The sequence below is a fragment of the Haemorhous mexicanus genome, chromosome Z, assembly GCF_027477595.1.
Source record: "Haemorhous mexicanus isolate bHaeMex1 chromosome Z, bHaeMex1.pri, whole genome shotgun sequence".
Lineage (NCBI taxonomy): Eukaryota > Metazoa > Chordata > Aves > Passeriformes > Fringillidae > Haemorhous > Haemorhous mexicanus.
Window position 1 is genome coordinate 63,644,158 of NC_082381.1, and position 26,142 is coordinate 63,670,299.

Here is a 26,142-nt window from a genome sequence, read left to right on the forward strand (position 1 = left end):
CCACAACTGGATTTGACTTGCAGTGTTTATTTTCTATGCTTATATTGGTCTCCATATATTTTGAAAACAATTAGTTAAAAAAATTCGAGTATAAATTGGTTTGGCATTCTATCTGGCTGCATGAGGCACACCATATGATCATCTAGGTTAATTGTTGATAGTTTTGTTTTGGTTTGGTTTTTTTTGTCTGCTCAACATTTTATGACTGCATTTGAAATTTAAAATTTGTTCTGTGATTTGTGCTTGCTTTTTTCAAGCCACAGTAGTGTTCTGTATAGTCATTGAATGCTTTAAAAGCAGAAGTCATTACTCTAATTGTAGTGAAAAAATGATAGAGATTCATTTAACCCCTAACAAACAAGCAATCCAAAGTGCTTTTATGTTTTAAGGTTGGTGTCCTGTTCTGAAAGGTCTCATTTCAAATGCGTTTAATTTTTCTTGGCTTTTACTTGTGGGTTTCCTTTCTGTTTAATTTTTCAAAACAGAATCTAAATACTTTTAACAGTCTCATCTCTAGGAGGATTTGTTTTGTATGGATATTTGCAACAAAGTAGGCATTTCAAGAAACTGAACTTGGAAAACTATTATTAAACAAAAAAGATTAAAGTAATATTAATTTGTGTTTGATTGCTTAGAAATACTGGGGAACAGACTTCAGAAAATTCAACTAAAGATGTCCCAGTTATTTTTTTGTCAATTTTGGTCACTCACAGAAAACCTGTCTGGCAGATATATGATTGACTTGATCATTTTTTAAAAGGTGGCTTTTGTTTATTTGTCAAGAATTTTAATTGTGTGAAAGGAATGTATGAGATAATCAGTCTTCAATTATATATAAAGATCAAGGTAAAAATATTGCAAATTTTCAAGTTAAGGATGTAGCAAGAACTGATTTCTATATATTGTCTACCAGTTCTGTGTGCTACTGTGTATCTTTGAACATACTATGTAGTAAATATCATGAAGGCCTTCTCACTAATGCAAAATGTGTAACACGTCTGTCAAACTTCTATTCTGTTTCCAAAAACAAAATGGTGAGATGGGTCAAAAGTGCCTTTTGTCCCAAAATCCTCTCACATTTATATGTGGTGAGACAGATGTGCTTATGCTCATCCTTTTTGTAGCTGCCAGATGATATATACCAGAAAATAAACTAATAAGACGTTCATTCCAGTAAGTATTTTTTTGTAATGGCTGTAAGAGGTTTTCGTGTGCTCATTAGTAGGCAGCTGTGGACTGAGAACTGGTATTTGTTAAGAAGTTGCCCACTTCAATAAGCAGTCTCTGTTTATATATAGGTGACACTATCAATTAGATTTAAAATTCCTGAGTTTTTTATATGTCAGTCTATAGTGTAACTTCTATTAAGCTAAACTTTGATAATTAAGAAAAGTGGAAAGTCTGGAGTAGGAAGTGTATGCCCTGGAAAGAGATAGCAATTGAAGACTGACTCTGTATGGGGGTTTTGCCTTAGAACGTTTTTCTAAAGGCTGAAATGTCTTGTTTCCAATGAGTTTGCCATGTCTCTAGAGATGTTCTCTAGGAAGATATGAGATCTAAAAGAAACTTTCATTTCAGGGAAACATTCCACTTGTGTTCAGTAAGATCTGAATTGGGATTCCAACGCTTCCCTTGGTTAGGATGCTTGCTGATCTCCTTCTTCTACTTCACTGCCTATTTTCATAAAGACTGTAGTAATGTAATTATCTTTGAGTTCTCTGTTCTTTCTGTCAAATCCATTTGAAACTGTCCAGTAAGTTCTAAAGTAATAAGTTCAAAAGTAATTAAGAAGGGAGTCACCGATGTACAGAATGTAATATTGAAAGTTTTTTTTTTCATGGGAAACTGAAATGCAAACATGTATCAAGACATCCAAAATTTTTCATTAACCTCTTCATATGTGAGATTATATAGAATTATAGACTGATTTTTTTTATTGCTGGGAACTGGTTGAATTTGGAACCATCAATTTCTGAGAAGTGGAACACAAGTGTAATTAATATTTATTGAAATTCAAGTATTTTTCCTTATTTGCATTTTATAGCATTTTGTTCTGGCATTTTTCAAATAGTTGCTATTGAGGACAAGGCTTTCTATCACAGCACAAGACAGGGGCACTTTGAATTCGCATTTTTCTTTCTTTTTACATTTCTAATAGGAGAAACTGACTGTCTGCTCTCTTCTTCTGTGTCTTTTGTGTTAATAAGCACCCTAAGGAGAGGAGGCCAATATTATGCCTCTGTCTTAACCTAAGCCTATGCCAGAGTCAAATTTACCTCTCAAATATATCAAAAGTGGAGAGCCTTTTTGTTCTCTTGTTCCAACCTATGTGCTTCAGCTGCTTACTTTGAGTCCACATCCAGATTACAGGAAGCCATTTGAGTTCTGGCAGAAAAAAATAGAGTGAGCTGTTCAACTGCACTGCATCTTGAAGCATACCCTCAGGAAAACTTGATAAAGAGCTGCCATACCCACTGTAGTTATCCCAGGAGAAGAGAAAATATAAAGAAATCAAACTGGTGCATGGTGAAGGTTCTTTGCTTCTTGACAGCTGACCAGCCTGTCAGCAGTGCTAGTGTTGCAGAGGAAGGGCCACATGAAGTAGCTAGACTATATATGGTCCTCCCTTGTCCTTTTTATGTAGCCCAGAGACACAAGTGACATGGTAATGGTGTGGCTTCTTCAATCACTTTTAGATGACAGATGGGACAGAGCAAGGAAACTGAAATAAATTATTCACCAAAGCTAAAAAATGTGTTTTGTTATTCTTGATCCTCAAGCTTCTTATGCAGGAAATATTATTTTATTTATCAAGGCCTGATGTTTTATTTCTTTGAAAATTTATTAACCCCAGAAAGCTTGTAGAATATGCCACGGCAAAGACAAAGGTATACGACCTAAGTCTCTGGAGGATGTTTAAAGCTATATAACATCTCAATTAATACATTACATATGCAAACACAGGGAAAACTGGCTTTTATAGCTACATGTTTAGTTGCTTAACAAAACCTCAGAAAGGCTTCCTGGAAGTCCACCACTTCCAGTTGCTTTTGCAGTTGTTTTCTTTCTAGTTGCTTTGCAGATTTCAGTTCACATGCATAATGAGGTCGTTGGGAGTTTTTTAACTGCAAAGAAACTACACTACACATCCCCATTGTATTAATAATAACTTTTCCCAAAAGCCGAAGGTTGCAAAGATCATCATCTTGTGTGTTGAAGTTCAAAAATTATACAGGTAGGTTGTGAACTTAACCTGTGATCAGCATAGTAGGCAAATCAGGTTTTACCTGTGTTGTGTGCTTGATATTTATGATATGCTGTTATTCATGACATAATATGTACTCCTGTAATTGTAGGAGTGCAGAAAAGGGAGTAAAAATTAGTCAAATAAATGTAAATGCCTTCATTAACATCAGATCTGTGAGTTTGGTCTCTCTCAGGTTGCTGTGTTAATCTACTGCTGTTATTAAATGTAGATTTGCAAATGAAATGTTGGTATTTTAGAAAGCACATTCATCGGTTCAACCATTTGAAATATTGAGAACAGTATTTTGAAATTACTACTCAACTTGTAAGATTACGAAGTATCATTTTACTTGTGTAATCCATATTTAGACACAATCTGCCTTTGTCTATACAAAGGTATATCAAGTCTCTATTCTACCCATTTTTTACGTTGGTTTACACAAAAATATAAATTCATTATCTAGTTAATTAAAGCAAGTGTTAATGGTCAAAGATTGGCACAACATCAATCTGGATTGCTGACAAGGCTGGAAACACAAAGCAAATTATCTATGTGTATATATGCTGTTTCATGTCAGATGTTTGAAATTATTTAAATTTCAAACATCCGTGTATTTAAATTTCAGATATAGGAAAAAACTACAAATTAAGTTTTCTACACAGGGTTTGAAAAGAAGTGGTAATATAGACTAGCTGAAAGAGAAAGAAGGAATTTTCTTCTCCTATGTTCAGAACTTAAGCTGTAGAGTATTCATCTCTGTTATATACATGAAGTTGTGAAAACAGACTGCATGCTGAAGGGCTATTTCTGAGGAACAGATGATTCAAGTATATTATCAAGATCAGAAATAATTGTCATGAAAGTATTAAGAAAGAAAGTTTAATATTTTAAGATTTTGGTGCTTTCTTCATCCTAGAGATTATTCAGTAAATTAAAAATAATACAATGAAAATAACTTCTACAAACTTAAGTTCTCTCACAATTTTATATCAAAATAGTGAGTTTTGACAGCTACAATTTGCATGCTGTATCAGCCCAGTAATAGTATCCTGTACATATATGGCCCAGTTGTAATAAAAAGTAAATGTTGTATATTTAAAGATTTTTGTTGATTTTCAATTCATCTTAACCATGAATGTCCCTGATCTATGGAAAATCACCTGGTGTGACAACTAAATTAATTTTAGAATTCAGAATTTGTAGTATTACAAGAAAATAAACTTACCCTGTAGCTGTATGTTTTTGTTCTGTTTACTTTGATGTCAAGTTCCATTAGTGGTTTTTGGTGTATAAACAAGGTCAGCTTGAGGTCAAGCGTAGCTAAGAACCCTGATTTGAGCAAGTAGAGCTAAAGTATTGGACCGTGTGATTGTACTGTTATTACTTTTTTGTTGTTGTAATTATTTATTTATTTATTTATTTATTTATTAATCAAAGAGCACTGAAGTCTAGATCTTGAAAATATTTCAAGAAATTGCATCTATATGGTCTATATTTTAAGGTTAGAGAGCTTCAATGTTGATTTTTGGCCTTAGTTTGATGCAGTATTTAATTTGGTATGTCTTACATCTGTACAGGACTGAATTTCTTATACTTTTCTTAGCAGAAAGTTTCAGCTATGTGTAAATTCCATTTGTTTCAGAAGTTCTAAATTTAGGGAGCTGTACAGAGGAGACTCTTTCTTAGTGAATTATCAGACATGCCATTTGTGATATCTGTAAAAGACACAGAAGGATAACTACATTTGAATAATTTTAATGTTTATGTTCTGTACTTCCAAAGCTATTCAGAGATATTCTCTTTAAACTTGGCTTCAAATTTTATCCGAAGTCCTGAGGTTACTTTCTTGTCCACTTGAAATCACCAGCATACGTAATTTTGTTATCTCTCTTGACTTCTAACAAATTACGTTTTGGCCATATTGTGTATACATATCTATATCTGTTGGTCAAATTGCTTCCCAGTACCTGTTTTCTGATAGAATGTACTGATGGTATGCTAGAATAAATTACTTTTATATGTATACATTTTCTCATTTTTATAGCATATTAGTAACTACTGAAATCTGCATTTTGAAGACACCTTGATTGTGGTTTTTTGTGATGAATTTACTGAGACGTTAAGCAGTTCACATACACTGCCTATGCATACAAAGTTGTGAGCAGATTTTTTGGCTTCTGAGTGGGGAAAGTATCTACGTATCCACGTTTCTCCTGTATATGTAACACATGATGCAGCAGTTTTGTGCATTTTTAAAATTTAGATTATCTTTGAGACTTGTTTTGCTCGGCCTCAAAGTTATTTTAATGAAACTATATGCTTAGCTGAGCATTCTAAGTTATTTTAAAATCATTCTTTTCAATTTCTGTTTAATTGCCTGCAAGAACAGAAAAACAGAACTTGTCTTAAGTTCCCAGATGCTTATTGGCTTTGAAGATTCTGGATAGTGTTGGAGATGTGTAAAGGAAAACTTGGGAATAAAATTTTGAATATCTACTTGTGATGTGGATATTCTCTTCTGAAGTAACAGTGCAGGCATGCTGCCCTTGCTAGAGGAAGTGGAATTTGCAAGCAGTGCTTTGGCTAGAAATTAAATACTTAAATATTGACTAGTACTTAGGAAAGGTTTTGCCTCTCTACCATCAGAACATCGTCTTAGCTGAAAGCAGTAAAAATTGGGATATTTTTCTGGGGCCAAGAGAATTATAGCCTAATTTAACTCAATATCAAACCTAAATTAATGTTGCTTTCTGTCCTTTTTGATAAAGTAATTGATTAATAATTAATCAGTCATTAGTAATTACAATTAGTAATTAAGTAGTGATTGATTAGTAAAAGCAGATGCACTTCAAAATTGCCAGTTTTCACAGGAAATTTAGAGCTTGTTTTGTTACATTTTGTGGTGAGATACCTTGTCACACAACTTCAGATAAATTGTAATAATGTTGAATAAAAATCACTTTTATGAGTTTTTGCGATTTTGTCAGTGATGTAAAACTCAGTCTGATATAAGAATGACTTGGTTTTTTAGTTATTTATTAATAGCATAATTTTTGTTGTTTTTAGAACTTTCCTGATGTAGATGATGAAGGATACAGCATTAAACCAGAAGCAACACAGGATATCCTTTTTACTATTATTGAGCCACATTATTTTTTGCTACTATAATTCTATGGAAAGAGGAAGTACTGACTAAAGAGTTAAGGAAGATGAATGACATTTATGCCTATGTTGCAACCTTGTATTCTTACCTTCATAGTTTTTGTAAAATGAACCAATTTTTTTCTTGGATGTGTGTGTGCAAATGTTAACGATTAGATTAGATCAGATCAGATCAGATCTGATCTCTTGGTAACTTTAAAAGGACAGTAAAAATGAAAAGCAAAAAATAGCCAGATCCATTGCAGATCCAAAATTCCATGCAGATCTCTCTCCATGAAAAGTTCTCAGAGAGTTTATAAAGTTTGCAAACTTTTTAAAGCGTATTGAATGGTTATCTGTTCTATACCTCTGCCCTCACTTTTTTTTTTTTGTAGCACTAAAGCAGTGTAGAAATAGAATTTCTGTTACTTAGTGAAGTTATTACACTACGTGCTGTTTCCAATTTGTGCTTTTAGCTTTTTCTGTCTTTTTAATAGCTTCATATTGAAAGCTTTAGTAGCTTTCATATACAGAGCAGATTTTGTTCTGAGTCACCTTTATTGAGGCTGAGGATTTTTCTCTGCCGTTCCCCTATTGCTTTGGAGGAAAATTCTTGCCCACTTTTTTTACTACTGCCACAGAGGAAAGTTCTGCTTAAGAGCTGGGAATAGTTACCATAGAACTAAGCAAGCTTAGTATGTTGGCAATACGGCTAATTTTTGAAAATGTATTAACTGAATTTTCTGGGTACTTCAGATAAAAGGTGAATTTAGGCTGTTCCATTCCCTTAAATTGCAATAACTTTTAAGCAGTTAACAGCTTATTACAGTAGCCTGGTCATCATAATAACTTCTTTGTTTTCATCAGCTTTGCAGAATATTCCTCTAAAGCCCACATGGAAGAGTCCTGTAACAATAAAAGTGGTTGGTGTAATCCTCTGTTTAAAAAATTGATATAAAAGTGACAGACTTTTATCCAGTTCTAAGAAGAGTATTGTTTCATGTTTTGCATGTATTTCTGAAAGTGAGAGAGAAGTGAACAACATTCATGTTCATGATAAATGATTCATTTCGTCCTATTTTTTATTATCTCTTTTTTGTTGTGAAACAAAAGAAAAGGCATACATTCTGTGAAAAATATCCATGATTTGCAATCTGTCATGAGATAGTACTTCAGCTGCTGAAAATCTTGACCAGCTTCAGGAACTTATCATCTCCCATTCTCTTTTCCTCCCTTAGGCTCTAGAAATTTATTTTGTTGATGGGAACTCATGAGATAATTTGTTGGAGGACATTGTTTTATTATAATGACAGTCAATCGTAGTAAGTCTGACTTTAATCTGCATTGGCCAAACACTTTGCAAGAACTGTCTTATTTGTAGGAAATGAATCTTGAAGGTCAGTGATAATGTTCAAGACAAGAAATCTTTTGATGAAATTAGAATTTCTTTGAAACCTTTTCTATAAATGCTTTCTTTTGAAGGAGGAGAGGTGTAAGTTGAAGATACTTGGCATTTCACCACAACTTTCAGATCTTTTCAACTGAAAGGGATTTGGAATGTCAGGTTTAAAACTTTGTTAGGGAATAGTTTGAAGGAATTTAATGCAAATGTCTGTCATATCTGTCATATTTTCAGGTGAAAATAACAGAAGTGGCTTAGAGAAGATGTACATGTCTTCAAGGTTGTACAAAACTTTTGTGTTTCAGTAGAAGGAAATTTGAAAATTTTTTTTTGTCGAAACAAATGCAGGTTTTAAGACTTAGCTTGGGTCTTTCAGAGCTTTTCTTCAGTGCAGCTCCGGTGCATATAAAGTGCGGTTTATTTTCCTTATTTTGAGGTCTGGGATGGTGGCTCCTGCTCTTTCCTTCACTGTTTATGCTAGGTAAAGGTACCATGGGCATTTCACTGCTCATCAAAAAACCTAGGCTTTTCTTCATTTGATTTAAAAGACTTCTACATTTTTCATACATCTCTTAGAATCCCTGTTGGAGTCTTGCAAATTATGATTTTACATGTGGAAGTGTTACTGCTTTAGAATCATAAATTTAACGTCATGCCTTCAAATAGGCAGCTATTCATTTATATGACAGATACTGCCATTCTTCAGGTATATGACATCATGTTTTCTGAACAGAATCCTCATTCTGAAGATAAATGGAATAAACCCCTAAATTTTAACTCTGAACTCTGCATTTTGGACTGTGGATGTATATAAGTGCACAAAGAGGTCACTTAAAATGAGCATTTTGTAGATCAAAATTATAAAGTAGATTAAGCAGGTGACTTTGAGGTATTTCCACCTTAACTGAGACAAACATACCAAAGAGAACCATTTCTATTCATCCAGTGAGTCTGACTCTGAAGATGATGAACCTAGGAGGTTCCATGTGGAAATAAAACCTGTCCAGCCAAATAACAGCTCTCAATACACTATGCCTTCTTTGGATGAATTAAAAGTATCCATAGGGAACATCACTCTTTCTCCAGCGATATCTGTAAGTCTTTTGTTCCTTGTATTTTTGATATGTAGAAAAGTGGTAAAAAAACTGTAGTGTAAACATATATTATAATGGTCAGAATTTTTTCTAGGTTCAGTATTCTCTTTTTTTGTGCACTGGGTCATTTTTGGTACATTTCATATTCCAATATATATAGATTGCACTTTTATATTGCAGTATAACATTAAGTACTTTTATAATATTTAAACTCTCCTTTGAGACTTTTGAGTGCTCAGTTCTTGTGTTTGTGCTTGTGCCATCATAAGACATTAAATTACATCTTAGAGTTAGCTGAGCATGTCTTTTAACTTAATTTGAAAATTAGTTTTCAATAACATACAAGTCTTTTAAAACAGATCATATAATGAGGATACATGTAACATTTGCAGTGCTGCTTTATTGATTTATCCTGCAAGTTCATGGAATAATCCTTTATACCACCAAATGATAAATAATGTTAGGGTATGCTAGTACAGCATTCAGATCAGAGTGAGACTGGTTCTGATTTTAAGCAAAATAGTGCGCATAACGTATTAAAATAATAATTTTTCTCTTTTTTCCCTCACCACATTTTGAAAGCAGAGGCACAGTCCTGTAAGTAGAGAATGGCTTTTTATTTGCATTTGTAGTTAAAACTAAGTAAGTGTAGTGTGTGAGGGGACTTGTTGGGAAAACATGAGGAATGTTTCATTTAACAGATATGTAGGCTGTTTAATTTTCTGTCCCAGACAGTAAAGAGATTTTAAAATGCTGCTCCCTTTGTCAGCTCTACAGTATTTATTCCTGCGTTTTCAAACTGGTATGGCAGATGTGCTCTGGTTGTGCTGTCCAGACTCATGTTCCGTGGTCTTCCACAAGCTCATTACGTTTTTGCCTGGTACTGAAAACAAAATATCTCATAGGAAAGTTGAGTGGAAATAAGAACTCTGGGACTGTTAAGTGGTTTATTTCAAAGTAGAAGAACTTACTACTATTTTTTTTTTCCTGTTGCAGGCACAAATGAATCAAAATTCATCCAGTAAGTGTGAATCTTTTAGTCTGTTAGTTTTTTAACATAGAATGAAAACAAATCATTTTTTTTATTGTTGGAGACATAAACTTCTTAAATATCTGCATTTTAAATTGAACAAAATGTTTCTCTTGTTAATTTTATGTAACTATGCCTTATCTATGTACTTTGATGTTCCCTATTGTGGGGACCTATCTGACAGTAATGAAGTACAAGTCCAGCTGCTAAAGGGGTTGCCCCATAGGAAAAACTCATGTGCAAGTTCCTGAAACTCTTCCACCTGTTCAAGTTTAGTATGCAAAACCAGCAAAACACACCATGTTTATGATGTAAAATGCTGACATAGAGGAGAGAGCATTAGCTTCTGTTATTCAGGGTTGTGTTTTTGTTTTCTTTGGCCAATGCAAAACCAGTCCAGATTTGCTGAAGAACAGTGTTGATGTAAACTATATAATTCAAGGAGGAAGTTTTAAGCAAACAACACTTCCTTATGAAGTGCATTGGTCTATGCAGTCTTCTCATAGTTCAGGAATATCTAAACTTAAGTTATCAGAAATTATACATATTCTTTTTTCCATTTTAATAGTAATTTGTTTGAACTGCCAACATGAATATTAACAATCTTTTTATAATGAAAATGAAATTTTTATTTTATATTTCACACTTTTAGTGATAGTATGGTATCTTTTTCTTAGGTGAAGAGTTAACAAAATCAAAACTTTCTGCTCCAACTACTGAGTAAGTTCAAATTTAAAATTCTATCAAATGCTGTTTTGCAGGAATTTGTTCATATTTTTCTAAACACAGAAACTCATTGGAAATGACAGCTTAGTCCTATCTTAAGTTGTACATCTATTGTGTTGTTAGCCTAAGTGTATCAAGGAATATGTCCATTCATTTGTTTACCCCTTCTAATACATTTGATTTTTTGTCATCAATCTCAGTTGGTGTTTATAATTACATAGCTACACAATGTTTTTAAATAAGCCAGACTCAGTTTCTATCCAAGAGTGTTCCATGGTACAGTGTTTAAGATTGCATAACCCAAATTTACACTGATCTGCATACATTGCTTCTGTGTATAAATGCTGAAATGAATTAATTTGAAGATGTAGGTCTCAAAAATTACAGTTATTTGACTGACATTATGGAATATGTCCATACACAAATTTTCACCAAAGTTTTGGCTAAGACAGTCTCCTTATGTGTAAATCAGATCTTTGACCTGCAAATTTTGACTAATTCTTTTCTTTTTAGATGCAAAGACTAATATAGACTAATTTGTCAAAAGTTTTTATCATATTATTGAGGGACTTTTTACAAGAGTTATGTAGTAATAGGACTAGGAGGAATGGCTTTAAACTGAGAATAGTTTTAGGTTAAATACATGGAGGAAATTCTTTACTGTGAGGTCTGGTGAGATGTGGAAACAGGTCACTCAGAAAAGTTCTGGATGCCCTGTCTCTGGAAATATTCAAGGCCAGTATGGAAGGGGCTTTAAACCATCTGGAGTAGTGGATGTCAGCGTGGTTGAAACAGAATTTTCAAAGATCCCTTTGAAGCCAAACTATTCCTTGATTTTTATAATTATTATATCATCAAACTACTACTGAAGTTTGTGATTTTTATGAGTGCATAAATCTTTCATTTCTATTCCAATTTTAACTCTTAATATAGAAAGGGGAACAGTGACTTCCTGGCATGGGATCCACTCTTCAGCACTTCTCTTGAATCTTCCTCTTCAGCTTCTTTGGCATCCTCGTCTTCCTCAGGTAAAATATTTCATCGTAGATATGGTGTTTGCCATACTTCTGGATGTTCTGGTGTTGTTTTTTCAGTTATTGCAAGGTGGCGTGCTTTGATGCATAAATTATAGAATTTTATAAAGCAGTAAATGGTCTTACAAGTATTACATGACTGAGAAGGCAGCATATAAGGCTTTCAAGCTAGAGAGCAAGAAGGAAGAGGGAGTGCTAGACACTTTAGGAAAATTCTGTTTTGCTCCTGCCTTTTTTTACTGCCTTCTCATACTTACTGAATAATTGCTCACCATATAGAATGTAATCCATTTTATTTCAGCTGGTAAGGCTGGGAAATTAAATGGAGGTTGTTGCAGCAACTATGAGACAAGCTGAGCTTGCATGATGAATAGGGATGGGTTTCTTATTTCCAAGAAAGTTGGGTGGACTTTGTAGTACAAAGTCATTGCAGAGCTTTGCTGTGAGGAACTTCTTTCCTGGAGGAAAGTATGATTGTGTTAGGAGTTGTGAAGGCATAATTCAAGGAGAGATGGATAAAAATGATAGGACTGAGACACGAATTTAGCTGATATCCTGAAAGCAGAGATATTGCAAGGAAAATAATGGTGTGTGGCATATGGGAGGTGGAGGGAGAGAGCATGTGTTGCTTGGGAATTTTGGGTTGCAGGATATTAGTGTTGGTAGGACACTGGCAAGCTTTCCTGAAACCTGGTCTTTGCAAAAAATAGTTCCATACTTCTTTTCAGTGTATCTACTGTGTATCTTTACACCAACATCTTGATTTTTTCTTAATGTAGACACTTTCCTCCTCCCACACACCTGAGAAAGGAAGTGTGTTCGCTGATTTTTTTTTAACTAAGTACTTGTATTCCAAAAATAGTCCTCACTTCTTTGTTCATTATGGCTTTCTAGTGGTTTTCTTCTGTGCATAATCATGCAGATTGAAGAACAATAAGGAAGATTACATGTATCAGTAGGAGAATTCTGAAAAACTGGTGTTATTTCTTGGCTTAAGTAATGTTCTTTTAGCAACAATCAACATTGCTTTGCAACACTTCAGATTTTAAGAACTTAGTCTTTCACAACAAATTGGTGTTCCTTAAAGGTTACAGTTTTAATAAATCTGACTTAGAGAATTCATTATAACTCTCTCATCCTGACTTACATAATCAGTCAGTAGTATTGGCAAGTGAATCCACCATGTGTGGTAACACATTTAAGAATAAATTCTTGAGAGACATATATTACTGGAATACTCTGAAAAGAAATGGTGCTTTCTTAAAATACTCTGTTTTGATAATTTTGGTCTCGTGTTGGAGTCTGAAGAGAAAGGCAGAGGATACTGAACTTGTGCTGGTGGTTGTAACTGTATTCAGGTGTTTATTGTTGTGCTTGGATGAGAAATTAAAACAGGTTAGGAAGTCGTCATACAGTTCCTCCTGACAGCAGAACTGTGGAGAAAGTAATCTCTGGCTGATGAGTAATGGCAGAGGTCCATAATGTCGTCTGTAGCTGAATCTGGCAGGGAGTCATCTGCCCTAGTCATAACCATTAGGCTTTTACACAGAGCCCTGCAGTTCTTTGGTGCAATAGAGGGTCTTGTGGGCATAAATCACATTTAGATACATCTGTGCCTTGGCAAACTTTATCTGATAAATAATTCTTTCAAGGACTGTCGTTCTAGAAGTTCACTAAAATATTTGCATTTGTGAAATAATCTGTAGAATTAATTAGAAACTAAGTGTTCCAAAGTATAACATTTCTGATACATTTGGGGTAAAAAAGAAAACTGGATCAATGTAAGTCATGTTGTTTAAATTGAGTTCTAATGCTTGCTAACTTGCAAATAAGTTTTTGAAGTACTTTTAAATACTTATCAGATGGTATTTTCCTCAAAATCAATGTTTTATCTTCAACTTGAAGGTTAGTAGTAAGCTGGTGATTAAAGTTTTTGAAAATCTCAATCCTAAACTAAAATTACATACATTAATTGTGTGGAATACAGTATATGTCCCTAATGGTTTAAACATTTGTTTAACTATTGTTTTATAACCATGTTAATCATTGAACAGTTAAATTACCTTGGTATTTGAGCAGACAGTGGTTTATGCAGTGCAGAAGTAATCTTTGGTCATCCATGAATAATCGCACTTTATTATAAGTTTAAGCTAACTTTGTTATCTTGAACAAACACAACAGACATTTTTTACCTAGTTCTTGATATTTAAAAAATGCTTCTATTAGTTATCTTTCTTATTTTCATCCATATGTATTTTTTAGATAGTTCTTAACATGTCCACATTGCTTTAAAACAGGATTTATCGTAGTATTTTAAAGCTTTTGAATGATAGTAAAATATCTGCTTGAAAGGGAAAGGCGTGTTAAAACTCTTAATGTCTAGGTGGACTTAGAGAATGTATTTGTTTACGGCAAAAGAACCACTGTAGAGAGGACAACTGTACTTTTGATCTGAACTTTTAAATGTGTTTCTTTTAGGAGCAACTTCTGTTGCCCCTAGCTCTGTCAATCTGCAAGATGTTGAGAATTGACTAACCTTGCATTTTCGGCTTCTATCGTCATCTAGAGCAACAGGCAACAGCAAGTGCAGGGAATACTTGTGGAAAACTCCTTTTTTCAGCAGTCAGAAGATTATAGGATGAGAGAGGGGAAAAAAACTGAGGTGGATGATGCCTCATCCATTTGTTACTCACTAGACACAGATTGATAGACAGAATAACTATTGGACTGAATCTTGTGGCTCCATTGTCTTCATTCATTCACCTGGAAGCCAAATCCATTGGACCGTCCTATTACAAATATTAGGACTAAGAGGACCAAAGTTTTTGGTAGGAACAGGATAGGTTTGATTAAATAAAGAACGAAATTAAAAGCAGAAAGCTGTGGAGAGGAACCATAGATGGAGTAGGATCCAAGAAAGAAAAGACAAAGATGAGAAAAAATTAAATCACAACAGGTAGGAAGTCAAAGGAATAAGAAAAGTTGTGAGAAATGCAGCAGAGTGGAGACATACACAATAATTTTTTTAATATACTAAAAAATGGAAAGGGACATGGTTGGCAGTGTGTATGAAGTACATATGATATGTGACTGGCTTTTTCTTCTATTTGTGAGTTGTTACTTTAGTAGAGCAGTTATTTTTCATACTGGCTAGTAGTCCTTGTGCAGTGGATATTGAATACTTTTTTGAATATTGAAAATTTTATCTTTTCATTGTTGGTCCTAGTTTCAATTCTTCCCTTTTCCTTCAGCTACCCTAACAGAGCACAATAGGAGCTCCTCATCATCTACCACAGATTTGCCTGGGTGTAGAATATCTCAGTCTTTGCTTGGACACCAGACAGATTCTGGGTCTACAAGCCCATCCTCGCCAGGCTTTACCATTAGCACTTTGTGCAAATCTGGTGTTACAGCAGCGCCATCAGGGAGTACCAGTACTTTATCCTGTTTTTCACGGTCTCAGAGTCAGTGGATTTCCTTTGCTGATGAACTTCTTACAATTAGACACACAAGCACAGACAAGAAGGAGCCCCAAAGATTGCATTTTAAAACTGAAAATGCCTGCCTTGCCTCTTCTGCTTTGCTTGGGAATTCTTCCAACAGCTGTGCTTCTGAGGATCAAAGTGACCTTTTCAATAACTCTATATGCCATGAACAATTATTCATTGAAGAAACTGGCACTGCTACTGAAATATCTTCTGCATCATCTTCAGCACTACTGGACTATAGTTTAGTGTCTTCTTGTGCTCATACAAATAAGGGTATGCCAAGCATGCATTCTGTACTGCTCTTTGCTAATAACTGACTCCAAAAAGCAAGCTTTAGATTCATTTTTTTTTTACTTATTATTGCTCAACTGATATTAAAATTAACTCATCTTCTTACTTAGGATGCACTAAACTGCTTGTTAATACCAGTTGGGACAGTGAAGTAAATATTCAACTTTAAATAAGAAGAAAATTCAAATTATTCATTTAAAGGCATTGCTTTTTCTAACTATGCAGTGTTGTTTTTCTAGAAATGGGAATGTATTTTTGTGGGATGTCAGATAGCAATGAGATCTCAAAGATCATGTAATTACACTTGTAAAAACAATTCTTTTTATGTACAAGCTTCCAAGAGTGGTTGGTATAAAATCACTTGAGAGTAATGAGAAAGCCCATGATGCTGTTTTTAGATGCACTTTTCAGGGTATCACGTGGCACTATTTTAAAAGCACTTATGATTTGTGGTAACTCTTTAAACATGGCACTTGTACAATAGGAACCTCTAGTAGAAAGGCCACTTCTAGATATTCTGCTCAAGTAAATAACTATTTGTGTTCAGTGTGATCTTCTAATATTTTCTTAACTTTGCTTTCTTTCAGCAAGGCCCACCACTCCTCTTTCTGTGGGCACCATTGTACCCCCTCCAAGGCCTGCTTCAAGACCAAAGCTGTCTACCGGGAAACTTAGTGGGATTAATGAAATAGTACGTATTGATTTTTTTTTTTTTTTTATTTGCCATTTTGACTTGATTTCAGATACACCATTCATTTTCTCTGTTACAGTAGAGTTACTTTCTAGCCAATGTTCAAGGAATCACATAAGCAGGTTTTCAACATTGCCAAATAGGCATGATAATAGCTTATGGTAACTATCTCATTATAACAAATAATTATTAATACAAGTACTAAGGTCCAAACCATAATTTTTGCATCAGCTGAATGTTTTTTATTGAGTAAATCAGTAATTTGATAATGAAAAACAAAATACTATTGAAGTTATTAACAAACCTCTCTTGATTTAGGGATATCACCGAAGCTCTGGGAAATTAGTGGGGTTTTTTTCAAATGTATGTTGACAGAAGCAGCCCTGTTGTGACTTCTCCCTGTGCTTGGTGGTGCTTTGTGGAGAAGGGAGGTGGTAGATCACAGCAGTTGCCCATGAGGATAGTGAGAGGTTGCACTCTGTCTGCACGTACCTGCAATGCGGGTTCACCTGCCGATAAGGAATGTGCTAAAGAATGCAAATAACCCAACAGCCTATCAGACTAGGCCATGCCTCATTTCTTCTGTAAATATTAGTATTCTGCAGGTTTCACTTGACTTCCTGACTTGGAAAAATATTCCTGTGGTAAAATCTTCTTATTGTTTTTCAAAGTAGCAAGATATTTTCACCATATTCTGGTACAAACAAAATTCTCATCTTATGTTTTGACAAAACTGACAGACTATTTTCAAACTGTTTTGCTTTTCTGTAGGATCAGAACAGAGATCATTTTGAAATACTTTTTCCAATATAGAATTGTAGTAATTGCTCTTAGCCCAAGGAATCTGTTCTTCATGTCATTTATCTGTTCTACTATAAAGTATGATCCTGAACAAAGCTACATTCATTTTATGCTGTTGTTTTTGAAATTTACTTTTATCTGGATACAAGTAGAAGGTTATCAGTTGTCTTCATTATATGTTAACTCCTTTTACAATTCTCAGTCACTATCAAAGGCAAGAAGTGCAATAAAATGGGGGGGGGGGAAAAGTTACTGTGACATCCTGCTCTTAGGGGAAAAGAAACACCCAAGATTCACAAATGCTAGTGGTCAAAAGGAACGACTAAAGTCAGAGGGTCCACAAAACTCACAAAGCTTTATTATTAAATTATTCACTTGGCATGGAAATTGGTATGTTAGTCCCTGACCTACTATATATGCACATGACAGTGCATTCTGGATAAAGAGGTAAAAAGGAAGAAACAAATGAACATATGAAATAAATAGGAAGAGAAAAGGAGAAAGAGAGTTCACCAATCCTGGTTCCAGTGTCTGTTCAGCTGATGGAGTATCCTGGAGGTATCACCTAGGCTTGTTGGGAGTACCGTTTTCCCCACCCTGGAGCTAAGTTTCTTGTTTTCTATGCAAATTAGTCATTATGCACAGTTCATTCTTTCAGACCTTTCTGGAATTCAGTCAGAGGGCCCTGGAGTCCTGGGTGGTCTTGTTACCCCCCCCCCCCCCATCCCAGTCCATACCCACTTCTCTACCTCATTCCTACAATTTAGCTGTACCTGTTCTTGTGCTTATCTGCAGGAGCTAGAGCAAGATGTCACAGAAAAGTGCTGCCTACCACTGCATAGCACCTTCTCCATTCAGATCTTGTTATTTTTCACTTTGTTTTTAGCAAAAATCCTTGGTTATTATCAGCAGACATCATCCTTTAGTGCCAAAAGTCCTTGGTTATTAACAATGATCTGTGGTCATTACCAGCAGGCCTTGTCTATTAATACCACCAATCCTTGGTTATTACCAGCAGTCCTTGAACAGTATCAACAGCCCTTGGTCATTATCAACAGTTTGTCTATTATTACCAACAATCCTTGGTTGGTTCCACAGTCATGCAGCTATCAGTGTTTCAGACATACACATTAGCCCCTTATCTTCTGGGATTCTACAGTTATCCTGCAAAATGATGCTTCAGGGGTTTCAGTACCTTTCAGATAGGTTAACCCCAGTATGATCACTGGTTAAATACCTTAACAGTTAGGTGTATCCTAAAACCATCTAGAGATTTAGAGTGAAAGAGACTTCTAAGTTCTCTAGGCCAACCTGCTCAAAAAAGGGCCGACTTCAAAATTGTATCAGGTTGCTCAGGACCATGCTGAGTTTTGAAAAATTCCAGAGTGGGAAATTTTACAGTCTGCCAATCTGGCAGCCTGTCTCAGGATTTTACCAAAAGGTTGCAAGAAGGACTCTTTCCCAAAGTCTGGCTGGCATTTCTTCACTGTAGCTCTTGCATCTCTTAGAAGAGCCTGACTGACTTCTTTGCGTGCCCCTTTTTACCTAGTAGGAGCCAGCTAATAAATCTCTTCTTAGGCTTCTGTACTCTGGGCTGAAAAAACCCTGGTCCTACAGCCTGTTCCTCTCTTGCTCCTGTACTCCAGTCACAACTATTTTAGTTGCCCTCTGCTGCTCTCACTTCCAATTCATTAGTAGCTCTGGTTTAGCTCTCTAAATCTATGTTTTCCACACACTCAGCTCTGTAGTTTTAGTTTCTGATACGTGTTCTGTTATTATTATTGACAGGCTGTTGCATAATCCAGTATATTAGACTTGACTACTCTGTCAAAAAAAACATATAATCTATTAAATAATGGGATGTACTCCAATGGAAAATGCAGGTTCTCTGTTTTACACTAAAAACTAGGGTAGATAAAACATTAAAGAAACTATGTTGAGAAACATTATGAAATTGATTGGGGCATGAAATAAGAACTTTTCTATTTACAATATTTTTGTCATCTCTTTGAACCACTTTGTGTTATATTCTTGTGATCTCTTTTGTTCAGCCTAGGCCATTCAGCCCTCCATTGACCTCTAACTCAAGTCCACCTCCAGCAGCTCCTTTGGCACGTGCAGAGAGCATTTCTTCTATATCTTCTTCTGCTTCCCTCAGTGCAGCAAACACACCTACAGTTGGTAAGTTTAATTAACCATTTTATTTTACTGGAGAAATAGGACAACTCAGCCACTAGGCTGCACCTGCTGCAAGAAACATTTGTTGGAGTTAGTTGTTTCATTAGTTGAAGTCCAGGTACTTAAGCATTCTTTGCAATGTCTGCTTCTAAATGACACTGAGACACAGGAAAATAGATTAAATTAGATTAGGCCATAGATCCAGTTATGGCATGTTCTTTAGAGAAATATTATTCACAATTAACATTCCATGAATTCTTATTTGGTATGCTTGTATATCCATCAAGTACAACACATTATCATATATTTGTTCAGAAGATGTTATTGTATAGGTGCAGAAATACTTAGGTATACTGAAAAATTTGAATGAATACAAATGTTCACAGAACTGAGTTCTTTTATGTTCTAATGCTTATTTTTCTGCAAGTTAGTTAAGAATATAAGCTAAGCAGTAAAAGCAGAACAAACAATTAAACAAGAAAGATTAAGATGGAAAGGAAATTAGTCTTCATGTGTTGCCACTAATTTCAGAAGGTTTTCTCTTGTTTTTAGAAGGAGGAAGGCACTTCAGTTTGATATTTGATTATAATAAATCAAAAGAAGGCATTGGGGCTTTTTTTTAGTTATTTGGGGGTTTTTGTTAGTTTGGGAAGGGCAGGGCCTAAGACATTTTAACTTGTTTATTTAGCAGTATTGAACTATTTAGTTTCCGAACACAGTTACACCTTTAGTCACAAGTTAAATCAAGTTGTCAAGTTATCATTCAGTTTTATGCAAATGTCATTGATGCCAAGGATTCCTCACTCAGGCTCAGCAGCTCTGAAGAGCATCAGTGCAGCATCTAGTGGGAGTTCTGCAGTTTAGTCGTTTCCACCCTGCGCAGAAGCAAAGCTACTTCTGCCCAACCTTAGCTCTTGCAGTTGTGTCCACCAGTTTCACAAATGCTGAGAAGCATCACAGAAACACAACTAATATTTTGTTTGCCAGAGTCTATCCAGGCTCACTTCCTCAAGTCTCAGCTTTGGTGTTGAGGAACCAAAAATTGGTGGCAAGAGCATCAGTATTCCCCAGCTCTGGGGAGATATGTATGTATGTTGTTGGAAACAGTGGCAGAGTGAAGTCATGAGGTGAGGCAGGAGGTAAGGAGGTGTGTGCTGACAGTGGAAGCTTGATGTGGTTATTATTCTGGCCTAGGAAAAATAGATAAGGCCAGTTCCATCTGCACCAACTGTATGAATTAAATATTCCTGGGAAAATGGGAAGGGCAGTACAAAAATCTGAAATACTTTGGCGCATAAGAATATAGTTCGCAACACATTCTCTATTCTTTGACTTTTGCACAATCCAGTGTTCCCCTTACCCCATTTGTTCCGAGTAATTGAGATTTGACTCTGATTATCTTCTTCCAAGTGAACTTTCAGGGATGCGTAATTGAGTGCTGCTTTTATGCTTTTGCCTAAATTTAATTTGCAAAATATTTTTTAATATTAATTTTCAACATCTATTTTTGCTTGAAATATTTTGTTTTCTTGCAACGTTTTGTTTCATTTAAATATGATAGACGATGATCTTTTGATTTGAAATCTTCCTACAATTGAAAAGCTTTGTGAGACAACGCCAGGTATTGTACTCAAAGCACATTTATGTCTTAACTAATCATCCTAATATACTACATTTAATAAAATTGTATTTCTTTTGAAACAAGTTTCTCCAGATATTTCTGGTATCTGGCACATACAAGTTGCTTGACATCTCAAGTACATAACAAGTTGTATGTTGCTGAAATGACCAAAACTTGACATAACCACTTTTTTATAATGTTATCTTCCGTCTATCCACTTCTCTTCTCCATAAACAAGCTGAAACTTGGCCTTGGTTCTTCAGTTTGTCATTCCTACTTTCTTTCAAGTAAAGTGAATATATTTTTACATTGACAATCCTAATTGTCCTAACACATGTAAGGAGAATGTTTCTATACTTACATATAATACAAATCTTAGAAGACAGATATCATAAAGACAGTGCTTTTTAAAATAAATTTTGTTTTCATGACAGCTGTTTTGCCAGTATTAAAACTGTCTGGATCTTTGTTCCTAAACTGAACTAAAGCCATTTGATCAGCTTTATTCAGCTGTCCTTTTTATGACCAATGATGGAGTCTTTTGTTCTGCAGTTTTGGTCTGCACTTTGAAGGTGTCAATGCAACCGTTTGCATGGTTATGTTACTAGTTCTTGTGTCAGCACAGCTCAGGAGCTAATAGTGGTGATCAGGGTGAGAAAAGTAGCAGGGCATTTAAGCCAGGTTTGCTATCACTACCAAAGGTGATAGACCTGGAGCCTTGATCTGGGCTGCAGCCTGAGATGAAGTTAGGATACCTTTATGCATCTCTGTCTCTTCTGTCTGAGACCTCACAGCAGGTGTAGAAAACCCTGAAGCTGAATGTTGCTGCACTGAATTGTACTCTCAGCAGCAAGGCAACAAAACTGTGACTTTCAGCATCAGGACAAGCAGTTATATTCGTTTCATATGATAGAATGACAGAATCATGAAGTATGGGAAAAGACTGCCAAGATCATCAAGTCCAGTCATTGAACGATCACCACCTGGTTAACTAAAGAAAAGCACTAAGCACTCCAGTCATTTCTTGAACACCTCTAGGGATCATGACTCCACCACCTCCCTGAGTAGCCTATGCTAAGTGAATAAATTCTTGCTGTTGTCCATCCTGGATTTCCCCTGGCACAGCTTGAAGCCTTTTCCACTTTTCCTGTTGCTGATTGTCTGGGAGAAGGGACTGTCCCCTACCTTGCTACACCCTTTTTCAGGCAGTTGAAGAGAGTGATAAGGCCCCCCTTATCACTCCTTTTGTCCAGGTAAAATGTCCTGAGCTCCTTCAGCTGTTTCTCATATGACTTACTCTCCAGACACTTGTCTTGCTCCATTCCGCTTCTCTGGATGTGCTCCAGCACCAAAATGTCTTCCTTGAGTTGAGGGGCCCAAAACTGGACACAGAACTCGAGGTGTAGCCTCACCAGTGCTGAGTACAGGGGAACAATCCCTGCCCTGCTCCTGCTGGCCACACCATTGCTGGTACAGGCCAGGGTGCCATTGACCTTCTTGGCCACCTGGGCACACCCTGGCTCATGTTCAGCTGCTGTCACCAGCACCCCCAGGTCCTTTTCCTGTGGGCAGCTTTGCAGCCACTCTGCCCCAGCCTGTGGCACTGCCTGGGGTTGTTGTAACTCAAGGGCAGGACCCAGCAGTGGGCCTTGTTGAATGTATAGTAGTTTATTTATTTTTCAGTTTATTGGTTTCTAGGAGAATGCATAGATTTTTGAGTCAAAGGGTGATAACAGTGGGAGCAGAGCAAAGAAGAGAGACATGATCTCATTTGTGGTTCCCCAAATAGGTCTCAAAGGAATATATAGACATACATATTTGCTTCGGTGTTCCCTGGAAAAAAGTTAAAAGCATGTTATTTTTTCTAATAAATTTCCCTTTTCAGTCAAGCAAACAGTATTTATCTTTTACCAATAGGAATGTTAAGAATATGTTTGCATTACTCTGCATAATTTTTGAAATACTGCTATAAAAATGTACATAAGGCCATTAAGTAAAAGATTTTTAAAAAATTGATACACCTGTATACAAGGTAATCCTTTTGCTCTCCAATTGTTTGTTGTTCCTTAGTAAATTGGCAGAAAAAGACATTAAAACAGCTCAGCAGCTGTGGTGACACATTCATCAAAGGTACACTTTAGTTTTAGTGAAGAATAATTCTGGAGTTCAGTATTTCATCAAAGAGAATTCCAAGTAATTGACAACTGATTATTTTGTCGTACATTTGCCTCTTGAAATAATGGTTTCTGGATTCCTGAGACTGTTGAGAATCACGGCTTTTTATTGGTAGTTTTCAGGGACAGAAAAAACTTTGGAATCTTGATCCTTTTATTGTCTGAAAGAATAAAGAAAAACAACCTACTGAAAAAAAAAAGAATGAATCAGTGTTTTTTAGCCAGAATCATTATAATTAGTTCATTTAAGAATTTTTGATTTTCAACACTTTTTGACTAGATCTTTTGGATCTGAGGAGGCCTAAGTGTTGCACAAATGTTTTTATGGCACTGAGAAGAATTCTGAACATTTTACTGCCTTATGTGAAATATTGTAATGGAGAGATAAGTATGAGGTAGCAGAATTAGACCAGCTTCTGTCTTTAGCTGTCTTTCTTTCACTACTTCATTCACTTATCTCTTAATTTAAGGTCTAATATGAGATATTAGGTGCTCTGTGAAGAGTAAGGTCGCAACTTTCTTTTTATTTCTGAGAGAGCTCAGAAAGGACAGCCACGTAGAGTAAATAGGTTTAATTTGCCATGGGCAATATTATACAGAAGCATTTTGTCTCTGCTTTGTGGTATGAAAGAGAAATTTTTCAATTTGCTTATGAAAATATAAAGACTGTACCTCCTTTGTGATAGGTAATACTATGTGATGCAGACCATTTCTTCATGGTACAAAAAACATAAGATGCTATCTACTGCTGCACTAAGAAAAAAAAGAAGAAACTTTCAGTATTGTCTTTTGTATTCCATACACATGTAGAAAATTTGTGAAAAATGAAATCCCATGACAACCTGTTTCATCAACTGTATATGTGCATTTCAAAAAACCTTCACATGAGGTCTTGTTTGATATGGCTCTGTATTGGAATTGTGTTGTGTTGGCACAAGCAACAAGTGAAGACTTCTCCAACAATTTCTGCGTGGGAATTGCAATGTTTGTTAGCTGAAAATGTTAACAGAATGTTAAACAGTTCACTTATGTGGGGTAATATTGATGAATTTCAGTTCATTTTTACTGTAAGAGAATTCTTTGTATTTCTGTGACCATTTTTTCATGCATTTTTCCATACAAAGAAGCATACAGTAGGGATTTTTTTTTTTAAGCATTCAAGTCAATTTGCTTTGGATCTGTTGACTTCACCGCCACCCGTAGCCATTTTTATGCAGTGTTCCTCTGTCTCATGTATCTCCTTCTGTCTGTTTGCATAATGTCGTACCAATAGTCATACCTATGTTCTTATGCTGCTGAGCAGCATTTTAGTGGTAGCATTGTACTGTACTATGCTTATCTATTTTCTACACACTTTACAAGTAATACCTCAGTTGAGACTGTGATGTTGGTGTAAACTCTTGTGAGAATTACAGATGAAGTCAACCATTCTGAAATCTATTAAGCTTTTTGAAAATTAAATTTATACACTGTATGTATTCTAGGTGTTTCACGTGGTCCCAGCCCTGTCAGCCTTGGAAACCAGGACACCTTGCCTGTTGCAGTAGCTCTTACTGAATCTGTTAACGCCTACTTTAAAGGAGCAGATCCCACAAAGTTAGTTGAATAGTGAATTGTGTTAAATGTATTAAGTTGCAATGGGAAAAGACAATGGGTCTACTTTTCTTGCTGGGGGAGGGGAATGAGTATGCAGTAGAAGGGGAATTCAAAGGGGTTTTTTCCCAGGGTATGAATGGGGCTTATTGCTCTGTAATGGCCTGCATCCTGCCAGGAATTCATATATACCTGCTTTACACAAATATGTTCAGTGACAACACTGAGAATGACAAGGATTGTTGGATAGGTATTACATGTAATTTTGTGCAGTGCAAAGCATTTTGTTCCATGTGACATCCATTGCTATGCTACTTAGGCCTTGCCTAGGTAGAGCCATTGCCATGTTTTCAAAGCTTGAAAAATATCCAAGACTACTGTATGCTTAAGCAGTTAAAATTTTTTAATTTCTTATCTCATCTTACTTCCAAGCTGAAAGTGGCAGTACATAGTCACATTGCCCTCATTTAAGATTGATTTTCTGTTTTAAATTCGGTTCATAAGGTCACAAAATTACAGTGGTTGCTTTAAAATTAGGCAGTTAATGAGTTGCAATGAAGCTGATTTTTTATTCTCTTCTAGATGTATTGTGAAGATTACTGGAGATATGACAATATCATTCCCAAGTGGGATTATTAAAGTATTCACCAGCAACCCATCTCCTGCTGTGCTCTGCTTCAGGGTGAAAAACACAAGCAAACTCGAGCAGATTCTTCCAAATGCACAACTTGTATACAGGTTTTGTATTTTTTTAACATAATTGTAAGCTACATAATTTGTAGAATTGTTGGGTATGTAAACCAAAATTCTTTGCAGTCTGGTTGATTGAATTACATATAATTTAATTTTCTGAATTAATCTTGTTCAGCTTAGTTCTCTCCACTGCCACTATTAAAAATCTCAATGATTATTGGACTTAAAATATGTGCAGAGTATAACAGGAGCCATAAAAAATAATTTGTAAATGTGTCTATGTTTTCGTATGCATTTTATAATTCATTTCTTTACACAGTAGTAATAATGATAAAACTAAATTATGAAATAGTAGGCTTAAATGGAAAGCAAGTAGTAGGAGATTCATGTAATCTCATTTGCCACCTACTAGTGTATTTTGAATCCGAATCATTACACCAATCAGATTCTTTACATAACTATCCCTCAGATGTGTAGCAGCATGCTTGGAAGAATCTGTAGGAAAAAAAGGTTGCTGATTGAGGAGGATACTTGTTGAAATTGCACTTGGAGATATTGTTTTTAAAAAAAATAGAAAAGCTGGAAATTTTTTAGCAGAAATCCATTTAAGTTGAGCAGTTTCTATTTCATTTATTGGAGAAATTATTTGAACACTAAGCTAAATTTTTTTTAATGCTGTATTTTTTTTAATTGCTGAAATAATAAATCAAACCATATGCATGTATTCTTTTGTATTTAATTTAATTTTGTTCGTTCATACTTAATGTAGTGAGTAATTAATACAAAATTAAGTTTAGTCACTGTTTGACATGACAGTTTATAACTGAAATGCTAGCAGAGATGTAACTGACAAAGTGAATTATACTGAAAAAGCATATTTTGCAAAAAAAGGTTAAATGTCTGGTATTCTTGAATGTCTGGTGTAATATTTCACCCCT

General features: G+C 35.3%; 1 protein-coding gene across 4 annotated transcripts in view; it reads left to right on the top strand.

Annotated features, from left to right (window-relative positions):
- Nucleotides 1-26,142, top strand: part of FCHO2 (FCH and mu domain containing endocytic adaptor 2) — an 82,598-nt gene that overhangs the window by 46,541 nt on the left and 9,915 nt on the right. For 2 of the 4 annotated variants that reach the window (XM_059836901.1, XM_059836905.1), the window contains exons 12-21: nt 6,314-6,368; nt 8,706-8,884; nt 9,467-9,481; nt 9,881-9,905; nt 10,592-10,634; nt 11,574-11,668; nt 16,041-16,144; nt 18,997-19,126; nt 24,403-24,514; nt 25,094-25,249. In XM_059836901.1, coding sequence (XP_059692884.1) covers nt 6,314-6,368; nt 8,706-8,884; nt 9,467-9,481; nt 9,881-9,905; nt 10,592-10,634; nt 11,574-11,668; nt 16,041-16,144; nt 18,997-19,126; nt 24,403-24,514; nt 25,094-25,249 — 914 coding nt within the window. The remainder of the gene's footprint in view (nt 1-6,313; nt 6,369-8,705; nt 8,885-9,466; nt 9,482-9,880; nt 9,906-10,591; nt 10,635-11,573; nt 11,669-16,040; nt 16,145-18,996; nt 19,127-24,402; nt 24,515-25,093; nt 25,250-26,142) is intronic. The other 2 variants (XM_059836902.1, XM_059836904.1) reach the window with 2 other exon arrangements.